Raw genomic sequence first — 12,937 nt, 5'->3', positions numbered from 1 at the left:
GTTTCTTAATGCTAATGGACATAGCATCCCTTGCTATATTTAAATAGTCGGACATGTGTTTTTAACACATCTACTAAGCTAATAGAGCATTACTAACCTTTGTTTAACTCTTGCTTGGAAAGCATTGGCCTTGTGTTCCAAAACATCCTATTTGTTCAGAACAGCGCACACTCCTTGCACCTCATCTTCATATAAATGATATCTTGTTAAAGTTTAGAATTTGAAGGAAAAAAAAATCTGTAGGGCAGGGGGAGGTGAGGATGTCACAGATCCTTTATTTAGTGAAATTAAGAATCAAATGGCTAAAATTCTGCATAGATCATTTCTACTTGCTTATTGTGCTACAAAAACTATAAAATAAGTGATAGCATAACCCATAATAACTGGCTAATACAGTGTCTTGTGAATATGACCCGCATCGTCTTCAAGGGTAAGAGCTTTTAAGTCAATTACTTTTACATTATGAAATTGGGTCCACGCTGGTGTACACCGCTTTCTGTTTTTACTTTTTTACTTTTACTTTTTTATTTTTTATTTCCAAATAAATACAGAATTACTTTTGGGTTGTTTTAAATTCCATGGCAACAGTAGCAGACTTTTTTTTTATTTTATAGAAAGCACAATAATGGTTTAGGTCAGTGCTTTCCCAACCCTGGTCCTGGAGGACCACTTACCCTGCTGGTTTTTGTTCCAACAAGCTCTCAATTACTTAATTGAACCCTTAATTTAAGTAATAATTTGTTTAAATTTGACTTTTTAAATCATGTAACTTATAAAAAGTTGGAGAATTCAAGTTCCTTATACAAATGTATGCTTAACTTGGAACCCCAACTGTTTAAAATAATTAAAAGGCTCTGATTTGGCATATTATTAGTTCAATTAAGTAATTTCAAGCTCGGAACAAAAACCAGCAGGGTAGGGGGTCCTCCAGGACCAGGGTTGGGAACCACTGGTTTAGGTCTTGCACAGCTCATTAACTAAATAGGTCAGGCCAGAAACACCCATAATAGTGTGGTCCGTGACCAGTCTGGTCACTTGAAACAAATGTGGTTTTCCTGTTTGGCACTTTCCTGTCCTTGCACCTCATTACCATCCACAAGAAATGGAAAGCCAGAGCAGTGATACCGGTGTAATTGGCATTTCGGGACCAGAGAAGGGAAGGGGTAGACAAAGCACACCCAGCCTGTGCAGGAACGCTACCTCTCTGGTTAGACTGAGTGGTCCTACCCTGGTATGGAAAGTTTTACTGGAGGGGGGGCCATTCTGAAGGAAACTGGGGACCTTGTTCACAGCTAGGCTACTGACCTTGCCTGTAGAACTCCTCACAGACTCTCTCACTCCACTGCTTGCTCATCTCCCACACCCTGCAAGGGTTGCTGATGTCTGCGCACTTGAGAGCAATCTGGAAATCACATGAGGTTTGTTGCCATTAATATAACTGTCAAATGATGTGGTGCAATATGACAAGGATTTAATAGTACCGAAAAAAACACAGCTTATTAGAACAACCAATATTATACGACCCATTGAGTCAAAGGATTTACAAAAAGAAGGAAGTAAAAGCCATTGTGGCGGAGTGTCCCGCCCCTATATTTATATTTGCACTGTTTATTATTATTTGTATTATTGTTTGCGGCGCGGATAAAAGCGCAGTGTATTTGTTATTGTGTTTATATTTTAAAAATATTGTGAGGATGCGTGGCTGATCAGCTACTGATTTATTTAACTAGTTGTCAGTCACGCATCCTTACTAAACTCGTGCAGACTGTGGCCGAGGGGTAATAAGATAATTAACAGCTAGTTAACCCCTCGGCCAGAGTATAAGAACCTGCAGCTCTCTACCATCAGAGAAGAGTGTACAGAGGAGAGTACAGGGAGCAGAGAGAGCGAGGAGAGAGAAACTACATTTAAAAACAATAACAAATACGCGGCGCTTTTATCCGCGCCGTAAACAATAATACAAATAATAATAAACAGTGCACATATAAATATAGGGGCGGGACACTCCACCACAGCCACATATAATGAATGGATTTTTAAACTTTTTGTCATGTATATGTATTTTATTTTTTGCCTGTTTCTTACGTTATACAATATATTAATACGTCATACAAAAACGATCACAAACCTGCAGCATGAAGTGCCTGTGTTCTGCATCTTCCAAACTCAGATCATCGTTGTCCAGATGAGTTTTAAAACTGCTGAGGAATTCATTCTGCCGGCTAATGTCTGTTGCCAGAATTAGGGAACCCAACTGTTGTTCAATTTCCTGCCTGTGGTGAAATGAGATTTTAATTATTAGGGATCCTGCTAAACACTGCCTCTTAATGGTCTTCATATTGAGCATATTTTAATTGTGTCACTTTTCACAGCTTACTATTACAAACATGTGCCAGCCACTTCGGTGCCTGGTTCCTATTGCAGATCCCACTCTTTTTTTTCAGAGAAGAATTAACAATGAAATAACTCATTTTTTATGTTTTTTTTTTATATATATAATGAATATAAAGTTTATGTAAAGTTTACAGGCTGGTGCTATTTAGATTGGTCAAAGCTTAGGTCATTAAAAAATGTAGACCCTTTAATGTAATCTTTCAGCAAACTTTGAACCATTAGAGAGATATTTTTCAGCAAAGTGGCTGCATCTCACTGTATATCAGGGGGATTCTTCTGAGATTTACTAAGAGGCTCAGTTGTGAATAAACTTGATTTTACCTCCATGTATCATACTGAAAGAAAAACCATCTGTAATTTTAAACTCTGGGGGAAAAAATTGAGGTTAAAAACCATGCAAAAGTATGAGCTCTCCCTGTACCTCTGGAGACCTGGGTTTGAACCTGGCAGAGGTCACAAGTCAAATGAGTTTGGTGGTCTTAACTAAACCCTCATTGTGCAGAAGTCCACATCATCAAAAAGAGATGTCAAAGATTGGATGAGCATGGAAAACGAACTGCTTCCTCGTCCCCAACGAGGGTGTTGAGGCATACTTCTAGTTCAATGCTAGAAAGCTCACATTGACACTGTTTTTGTTATCCCTGCTCTGATGAATAGAGAGGACTAGAGTCTCTGGGACTGTCAGCACCTTTTTCATGGGCACTAAATTTAATCCTAAAAAAATAAACAAAAGAGAGACTCTACATGAGTGAAAACCCTGGCACCAGCAATGTTGTCAGACCTGGTTAACACTTAATGGCAAAATACTATAATACAGGCCAAACAGATCCAATGTATTACCAACAAGAGATGCAAACTCAATGAAACATTTAACAATACTGTAATTAGAGCTGCAGACTAGGGAAATCAATGCTGCCATGTATTTAGATTATGTTATGTTTACTTTGCTGGGCCCTGAACAGCAGCCAATCTATACAGAAGTGTGGAGCTGGCCTGCTCCCAGAGCCTTGTCAATACCTTTAAAAACTCAAGCCCCATTTCTGTCAGCTCTTTATGAAATATTGAAGTATGATCACTGGTTTTCTGCTAGAGAGGGTGTCAAAGAGATTCTCATGAACAGCACTCACGTCATTTCCACAGGCAGGTGGGACAGGAGCCCTGACTCACGGAGCATGCCCACTGTCGACCTCCAGTGATGGTTTTCCAATACGGACACATTCTGAAAGGCAAACACATCAGCTAATTATTCAAGCATGAAGCTAATCTTCAATATATATGAACTAGCGACAGTGAACAGATTGTTTTGGCTTTTTGGCATATGCTTTAGATTTTTTATTTTCACTCTGCTTCACAGTTCAGTATTGGCAGAAACATCAATTGCCTGTTTCTGTCTTTGAATTTATTCAGCGCTGTAGATTACCTTTCTGTACATATACAGATATACATATAAATGCACCAGTCTGGCTTAGCTTGCTAAATGTAAGGCTGTTGTAAGGTATGGCAAATATTCTTAACTACAAAGGGGAACTTTGATGATGATTGTTTACCAGTTACTAATGAGTACATTATCAATCATGGTTGCTACTGCGGCAGCCATTTCATTTTTTTGTTTAAAAAAAAAAAAAAAAAAAAACACGTTGGCTTTCAACCTAAGGCTATTCAATCTGATCCCCACGAGGCAACATAATTTCTGCAGTCCTTCAGTCCTTTTACCTACATGGCAAGTTGCCAACTGTTTGTATCATTACTGGTCCTACAGCAACATTCGAAACTTCGGTTTGCCGAACAATTTCTAACACATGGTGCTGTCATCTTTGCTAACATCCCCATTAGTAACAGCTTTTTACTTCATCAGCTCTTACCTGGTACAAGCTTGCAAGGTGGTGTTTGGTTTTGACCAGAAAGGGCTGGTTGACCCCTGGGTGATCAACATCATGAGCTGTAGCTGCCAACAGTCCCAGGAAAATATCGAGAGGGGTGAGATACCTGGCAAGCTGAAAGAGATGAACAATGAACAAGCATTCAAGTATTTACAGCGCAACCCCATTATAACGCAACCTGTTATAGTGCGGAATCGGTTATAACACGGTAAGGTCGTGGATCCCATTTCGCCCACAATGCAATTTGACTTGCAAATGTTGGGTGAACGCTCCAGATATATAGCATGAAGCATGGCAGACAGCAAAAAACGAAAATCTTTCTCTGTTAAAATGAAATTCAATGTGGTGGACAGAGTAAGAAAAGGTGAAACTCAAGCAGCAGTTTCAAAAGATATAAATGTTGCAGAATCTACACTGCGTGGATGGCTAAATGACAAAGAAAAACTAAGAGGTTTTCTTGATAAGATTGACTCCAAAGAGGGCTGCTCTAGGAAAAAAATGTGCTGCACTAAAGAGTGAGACAAGCTGCTGTGTGAACGTGCTGCTGTGAGAGTGCAAGATTGTTTGTTGTTTTTGGTGTGGCCCAGACTAACAGGGACCGGGAATAATCATCCCAATAAACCGTGGATTCGAGTACCTGCAAAGTGTGTGTGTCTCCTTCCTTCATTTTCCACCGTACACTATTCCTGATGTAACTGTCACTGACACTGTTATCTGCTGTATTACTGACTTGTATTTTGTCACACTTTATTTGCTTGAACCAAAGTCATTGTATTTATCTTGCTCTTAATTGTATTATTACTTGTACTGTGATACTTGAAATGTATTTGCTTACGATTGTAAGTCACCCTGGATAAGGGCGTCTGCTAAAAAATAAATAATAATAATAATAATACACTACAATATTAATTTGGCTTGTGGACATTGTATATCATTTCGGGAATAAAAATGCCAATATTTGTTATAAGGCGAAAGATAAATAACGCAATCTCCTAATTATGGACCCCGAGAACCTCATTATAACGGGGTACCACTGTATTTAGTTTAGGGCAGGGGTTTCCAAACTCTCTTGGTTTGCTGAACCCCCCAAAAAACAGGCATCTTGATTGAGGACCTCCAGCCAACGAATATATAGAAATGTGGAATCGGGGTCACCGGCCACTATTTTGGGAACCAGTCGTTAGGTTACACATTGATTTGATTTGAATCACGTTTTTCAAGTCACCTTCCCTGTATTTAAGTTGAGTAATTGAATTTAATTTACTATGTATGCAGCTTTTTTTTTTTTTTTTTTTTTTAAAGGTGATCTGGTCAATCATTACACAGTGCAAAAGCATTAGCAAACAGGTTTCAAATGACAGCCTTCCTTTGGATTTGACTATGGATTTTTTTTTTTTTTTTTTAAAGATGAAAAAGCTCTGATTGCTGCAGCCACTTCTTGTTGACTTACAGCATTTGTTTTCTTGCTAACAGTTCTTAGCTCAGGGAAAGACGGAGAGCACATATGTAACATTCTGCACTGCAATGCATTATTCTGAGCTTGCTGTATCCTCCAATTTCGCTCTCCAAGTAGCAGGTTATAACCAGTTGGTGCTAGATCTTGTGGTTGATCTTTTTCTCATGGATAATACATTGTATACCAGTATCTTGGAATAAGAGGCAATGAGAACATCTCACCTTGAGATGAAGGAAATACCCCACCTGCTTGCCTTTATCTCCTGGCGTGGGCAACAAAATGCCACGTGGTGAGCTGTTTCCCATAGTCTGCAGCTCCCAGACATATTTACTGCTGATAGACATCATTGCCACTGTCAGTTCTGAGAGTGAAGGCCAGCTATTTAAGCAATGGACCAGACACACTGGCGGCATAGAGAGATTCCTGTAATCTCTACTACAATGTGCAAACTCAGCTCCACTTGCAGGGGAGCGGGATGGCTGGGTCCTTACCCTGGGCTCCTTTAGGTAGCAGTGCATGGCTTGAGTCACATCAGCAGCATGGACAGCATTGTGGTAAGGATTCTGGCTGTGGTAGTCCTCTTGCACCATAACTGTTCAGAAAAAAAGGAAAAGTCCATCAAACCCCAGATTTATAGCTTAAACTTAAAGCTCAACAGGCTGTAAGTCAACTCCATCTGGAAGGTTTCGATTCCCAAAACGCATGCCACTGCAGTTAAAAACCTGACGAGGACTTTTAATTTATAACGTGTGACCACTTGCAACTACCCCCCTCCCCTCCTTCCCAAAAAATATAATTAAGCAAACACCATTGGAAAGAATCACACTTATTTATTACTGTTTTACAGACTATTGGTGCTATAATATGCTGTTATGACTTTAGTTTGGCTAAACTTATTTTCTAAGAACTTGAGCTCTGCTTGTAACAGGTCTAAATAACACATATGTCACTTTCCCTGCAGCTGATATTAACTAACACATGTGTTGTTTTTACCAGCTTTGATCAGTTTTGACATTGTAGAGGGGCCTATTTGTATTATTTCAGCCTGAAGTCTAAGATTTTTAATTGCTAGGCATTCAGTATACGTGTTGTATTGAAAACAGACATGTCTGTCTGTTACTCCAAGTACTCAATGAGTGACTGATTCTAAAAATAAAATACAAAGTGAATGTAAATATAAATAAATGGAAGACGAGACGGGACACCTCTGTCAGGGGAAAGCATGTTTGCTTATGTTGGGCTCTGCATATTCAAAGAATTGCATTGTTCTGTGTTACTGGATGTACACTGAGGACTGAGAATGTATATTTTCATGTGCCTACAAAAATTCAAAGCAAGACCTTTCTAGGTTTCAATTAGTTTTTATTAATACTCATTTATTGTAATTTAATCATACGTAGACCCCCGTTAATCCGTGCAGATTGCGACCGATTTGTGCCCAAATTCGTGAAAAACACGGATTAGCTGAAATTGAGTTTAGTGTTTGGGAAATCCCTACGATATTAACTGAAAACTCGAAAAATGCAATAATACAAATAAAATATAATTTCCCAAAAACGGTCAAGAGATATACTGTACATAATCAGCGTTGTTCAGAGGCAGAGAGAGCTGGTTTAAAAAAAGTCACTGATCTTGCTCTATCTTTAATTGTGCTCTTCATATTCAGACTGCCAGGCTAAGAGAGTCTTAAGTCTGTTTCATGGCTCGCTTGTCACTGGTTTCAGTAACTACAATACAGTACTGTCCGTTGGCTTGCACTATACTGTACTCAATTTAATTGAATTAAATTAAATGATGACCTTCCACACAGATACGCTGATTTCCTCACTAATAAAGCATGCGAATACCCGCTTCCGCACAGGTCAGATGATTTCTGCACTATACATTTTGATAATGTACTGTATTAAACACGGATTAACAGGAGTCTACTGTACTTTTTTTTTTCAAACCACAGGTCTTTATATTGTGAAAAAATAGCAAAGGTTTCACACTATATTGGTGAATATTGCTTTATTCTATTTATTTATATTTTTTGTTTACTTTATTTTACTGCTACATTTTGTTTGGGGCATGTTTGCTGACAACAGCATTTGTCAATAATGAATAGGCTTAAGTACTGTAATATATATTCGTTTGACCAGTCAGCTACATTTGACTCTGAAAGTGTTGATTGATTCAAGGTTCTCTGAGATAAAGACCTTATAAATGCAGCACTTACCTAGAAACCGGTGCAATTTCACCATATCGAGCTGGAAATGATGAATAAGACCATGGCCGTTAAAAAGATGGCACAAAAGCGTAACCAGGCTGTTTCCTAGAAAGAAGCAGCAATAAAATATTGGGGATCATAGCATGATTATATTACTTGAGACCTATATTTCATTAATGTATGTTGCAAATATTATGCTTCTTTCCACAGAATACATAACTATAACTCAAGCCAGTGCCACTCACAGAGGGGGGTGGGGGAGCAACCGGGAATTTTGTCAGTTTTGTCCTGGACTTAAAAACTTGTCCCGGGCCCGAAAATGTCTGTGGGCGGCACTGGCTCAAGCCAAGACTGCATAAAATCCATGGTATCCTGTTGCTTGTTCTAATTGCTGAGAAACAACATGGAGCACAATGGCATGTTTTTTATTCTTCTACTTATCTATGCATTATATGTAAAAAAAAAGTTAATAAATGAAAGAGACCACTGGCAATTGGCAATTTGAGAATATTATTTATTATAGTTAAAGGCTTGGAGTAAAACTGTGTTAGGATTACATTTAAGTGTAGATGGTACTGGAAGAGTGGATAGTCCTGAAGCATTTTGGCCCAACAACTTGACCATCTTTACTTTATTATTATTGGTTATTTTCAACAACTTTGCCAAAATGTTAAGTCTGTACAGAAAGTGTTTCTGCTTAAAACAATTTGTAGAAATAGCTATACATATCTATAAATGAGAGGGTCAACCTCAGAAAATAATATTTAAGCCTTTTCAACATTACCCTCTAAATTATTTTGTTCTGTCCCCTTTAGTTTCCAGTACGGACCTTTCCTGAGCACCCAAACCATAACAACACCAACAATAATAATAATGTACAAAATCAAATTGATTCCATATGACCCTGGGGTCGCAAGAGGGTAGTCATTTCACATTATAACCCCCCTTGTGAACATGTAAATGCTGTCATTTTCTTACCATTGGTAAGTCGATCGAACAAGAAGATGTCAAAATTCCACGTTCCAACCTTCGACAACATGTGCTGCATTGAAACAAATGTTATATTTAGATATTACAAATTTGACAGGAAATGTTTATTAACATGTATAATTTAGACCCTTGTTTGAAAGCAGGTATGCCAAGAATTACAATGACTTTTCATGCATGATTTTAGAAGTTAAAAAGCATTGAAAAATAAATAAATAAATACATTAAAAATACCTTTTCACAATCAGAGTGATAGGCTTGTGTAAGATAGATATGTAGTAGATATGTAGTTGCCTCAAGCTCATATGTGCATTTTACAATGACAGTTCTTTGAAAAGTGACTGGGGGTAGATTGTTAAATTATCTGGCCTATTGGAATCAACACAAGGAGGGGCTGTGTAGTGAGACCAGAGTTCAGCTTGTATTATATATTAAACACATTACCTACGGTAGGATATAATTTGATACTCTTATAAACACAATGGTCATTCTGGTTGACATATAATTCCAGCCCATTCCTCCCAAGCCATATCAGGAATGCTGGCACAGTCAAGTCTTTTAAATGAAATTTAAAAACATATGTGTTTGCGTTGGCTTATTCTTGAGCTGGATTGATTGGCCAGTGGCTTTTTGAGTTTTTACTGTAAAGCGTCCTCACGCTCTGCATGAAGAGTGCTATATAAAAGCAAATTGTATTGTATTACATTTACTAAATTATTTTAGACAGAAAGGGCCCTTACCCCTGCTTGTCCAAGGTAGTCTTCGTCTAAAAGGTGTAGAGAGGTCTGTGGCACAATTCCACGCAACAGTCTGGAAGCATGAAAATACCTCTGGAAACTTAACAGTCTCTTCAATTTTTTTTTAGTGCCGATTTCTCCTGAATTTGCTGTTGCTGTGAGTGAGAGTGAGAACAGAATGTGAATTCTTAAGAATTTGATTTAAAAAAACGAAAAAGAAATACCAGCAAAAGTAATTTTCATGTCTTGTGTAAATACTATTTTTGTTAAAAAAAATGGCAAGCTCTCATTCTTTGTAAAATAAATATTATAAATAGAAACAACTGAGCCCATTGTGTTTAATCCTGTAGCTAAAACAAGTGCCTTGATTAGTCTGAAATTGGGAAATGACCAACAAGTGTGGCACAGTATTTTCACTGCCTTACTAAAAGTGTAATAGGATCAGCCACAACATTATATAGTTCAGCAGGTTCACTGGGAGAAATGAGTTAAACCTACTTAGCAAGGACAAAATAATTACTGTAGTAGCAAATTACGTAACTTTTCCTACTTGTCCCTAGCAATGTCTTACTAATGATCTCAAGTACATTTTTCTTCAGTCCTGGAGTGGTCACACAGGGACACTTTGACCACAGTATCATAAAGGAATGTGTTTTGGGGGTTTCAGTTGGCAATTATCCACTTTTTGTTTTTACATTGTAAACAAATGGATAACAGCTGTTTCTAAGGACATAACCTAAAAAACAGAGTGCCATAGGAGTTCTTTACTATCGATCATTTTGCTCTTTCATCTCTGAAAAACCAAACATAATTTGTTAGCTCGTGAAAGTGCCATACACTGTACATCTAATGGAGTTTGGCTTTTTTGGATGAGGCTTTTATAGATTAATTGGCATTGTATCATAGTACTCCGGGCGGTAGTAATGGGAAAAGTTAGTAGTTTGTTGAACCAAGATGAACTAAAGGGGGAGGACAACAATGGAAAAATGATTTACCGCTGTCCACATGCCTTTTCTGAAAGCGTAAGTTAAACCAGACCAGATAAAATACTGCAGGACACAATAAAGTGGGCCACTGAAACAATCGTAGTCTAAAATAACACAATAAAGGAATTTATTTAGAGCTAAACTTTCAATGTGGGCTTCACAGCAAGGGAATACCAAGACAGTTGCCGGCCTTTGCCTTGGTAATGCAAACAGAGTGACTCCCCTGTGAGGTGAAATGCAATATCCACCTTCAGGGTGTTGTTGCTCGGTTATTACCACTATGGGATGCTGTGGGAGAAATGTACAAAGTCATACACTTATTGTTTTTGTTGAATCTATCTTTGTTCTGTGAAGCACTCTGAGGCGATTTCTTTTAAGGCCGCTATATAAAATACAGTTTATTATTATTATTATTATTATTATTATTATTATTATTATTATTACTCCAAAGAGTCAATAGCACCTGACGGGAGAAAAACACTCACTGAATATACAAAACTAGACTCAAAAAATGATAATGATTTAAGGGCTCTTTAAGATTCTTAAGGCTTGTTTTATTATATCGGGTGCTAAGAAGAAAATGGCCCTAATGATCACATATTGGAGTAAAAAGCTTTATCAATTTCCCCAGCATCTACCCTGTTGTCAAACATGCTGGCAACTTGCTGATAGTATTTGCAGTGGCAACCAAACTACATATCCATTTATGAACAAAAAGATAGGTCACTTTACCAGCAGAGGTCACTTTAGTTACTGAGAATTTCAAAATTCTTCTAATGATATTTCACCTAAATGACTCACTTTTGTGTTTCACAATGGATACATCACTTTATGTTAGTTTGTTATTGATTATTATTATTATTATTATTATTATTATTATTATTATTATTATTATTATTATTATTATTATTATTTATTTATTTATTTATTTATTTATTTATTTATTTATATCTTAGCAGACGCCCTTATCCAGGGCGACTTACAATCGTAAGCAAATACATTTCAAGTGTTACAATACAAGTAATACAATAAGAGCAAGAAATACAATAATTGATTCAGACTTGCTGTAATTTCCATGTAAGTCAGTAGTGACTAAAACCTATTGCACTGTCAACATTCACAAGTATTTCCAAGCGTTTAACAGGAACCAAGTTGGCTGTGCTTTCACCAGAACTTATATGAGAAATACATGATGTATACTTTCCTAGAAACATACTAAAATACCACTGGTAATAGAAATATCCTTCATTTGTTTTGTTTTACTAAGTGTAACGCACATAACTAATGCCCATACAAAGATTAAAAAAATGGTGTTACACATGTTTGTGATTCGGGGGGCAGGCCCGCCAATAATATCTGCCAATCTCCCTATTTAAACCCCAAGTCATGCCCTTGTTCTCCGTCTTGTGTTTTTAGTTGTCCACTTTCCTCCCCTCCTCGACTACGCTTTCCTCCTCCACTATGCTGCTTCACCTCTGCAACGGTCTCCCTCTGGGGGTATGTGAAACTTCCCAACAGAGGTCCAGCAGGGCTGGCCTTGTCCTCGGCCAGGAAGGTTTTCCACGAGCCAGAGGGGACCCCCGGCCAAATCTATCCTTTCTCTCCTGGTTTCCCATTCTCTACCCTCGAACAGTTGCTTCCCAGCCTTGGAGGCTGATCGGTTTGGTCTCACCTCTGCGAGGTCGACTCTTTGTGAGCAAAGGGGAAACCCTGTTCTCCTTCCTAAGTCAATTCCTGAGGTTCTTACTCCACACAGCACTTGCTCCTGTCCCGTGAACAGCAGTGCAATAATTTTGAGCAGAAGCCTGGTAATGCAATAATTTAAATAATCTAACTAAACAAAGCACCTTTGAGTAAGGGTCAGTTTGTCCTTTTAGAAAGGACTGGCTATAATAATCAAGACGTCTACTATTGTACTATTGTTTTTAACCAGGGCGATTATTAGGAACTTTAGTGTATGTACAGTAATCCATGTGATGGCATCAGTAGGAAACAGGTATTACACTACAGTCAGTCAAAACCCACAGAATGCAAGCCATCAATGCTATGTTTTCTATGCTATTTTTAACATACCTTCCTAATATGATGTAACTGTTCACACCAGATATGAAACACAGGTTTGCACGGAAAATAATACACCTGTCCAAAAAAAAAAGCAGGTTCAAGCTCCCACTTAATTGGGTAGTTAAAGATGCATTTGTATAATTTCATGGCTTATTCAGTAAATATAATAGTCGTATAGTAGTCTTTTAAATTTAACTTTGTGACAGAGAAAGAATGAATCTTGG

The 12,937-nt window shown here is 37.8% G+C and overlaps 1 protein-coding gene across 2 annotated transcripts in view; it reads right to left on the bottom strand.

The window, feature by feature from the left end:
• Nucleotides 1–12,937, bottom strand: part of LOC117402429 (cAMP-specific 3',5'-cyclic phosphodiesterase 7B-like) — a 92,278-nt gene that overhangs the window by 5,210 nt on the left and 74,131 nt on the right. For both annotated transcript variants that reach the window (XM_034003557.3, XM_034003555.3), the window contains 8 exons: nucleotides 9,667–9,818; nucleotides 8,918–8,981; nucleotides 7,949–8,044; nucleotides 6,222–6,322; nucleotides 4,257–4,388; nucleotides 3,522–3,613; nucleotides 2,129–2,273; nucleotides 1,306–1,402 (listed from right to left, as the gene is read on the bottom strand). In XM_034003557.3, coding sequence (XP_033859448.3) covers nucleotides 1,306–1,402; nucleotides 2,129–2,273; nucleotides 3,522–3,613; nucleotides 4,257–4,388; nucleotides 6,222–6,322; nucleotides 7,949–8,044; nucleotides 8,918–8,981; nucleotides 9,667–9,818 — 879 coding nt within the window. The remainder of the gene's footprint in view (nucleotides 1–1,305; nucleotides 1,403–2,128; nucleotides 2,274–3,521; nucleotides 3,614–4,256; nucleotides 4,389–6,221; nucleotides 6,323–7,948; nucleotides 8,045–8,917; nucleotides 8,982–9,666; nucleotides 9,819–12,937) is intronic.

Source organism: Acipenser ruthenus, chromosome 5 (genome assembly GCF_902713425.1).
Source record: "Acipenser ruthenus chromosome 5, fAciRut3.2 maternal haplotype, whole genome shotgun sequence".
Classification (NCBI taxonomy): domain Eukaryota; kingdom Metazoa; phylum Chordata; class Actinopteri; order Acipenseriformes; family Acipenseridae; genus Acipenser; species Acipenser ruthenus.
This window is presented reverse-complemented; position numbering and strand designations above follow the sequence as displayed.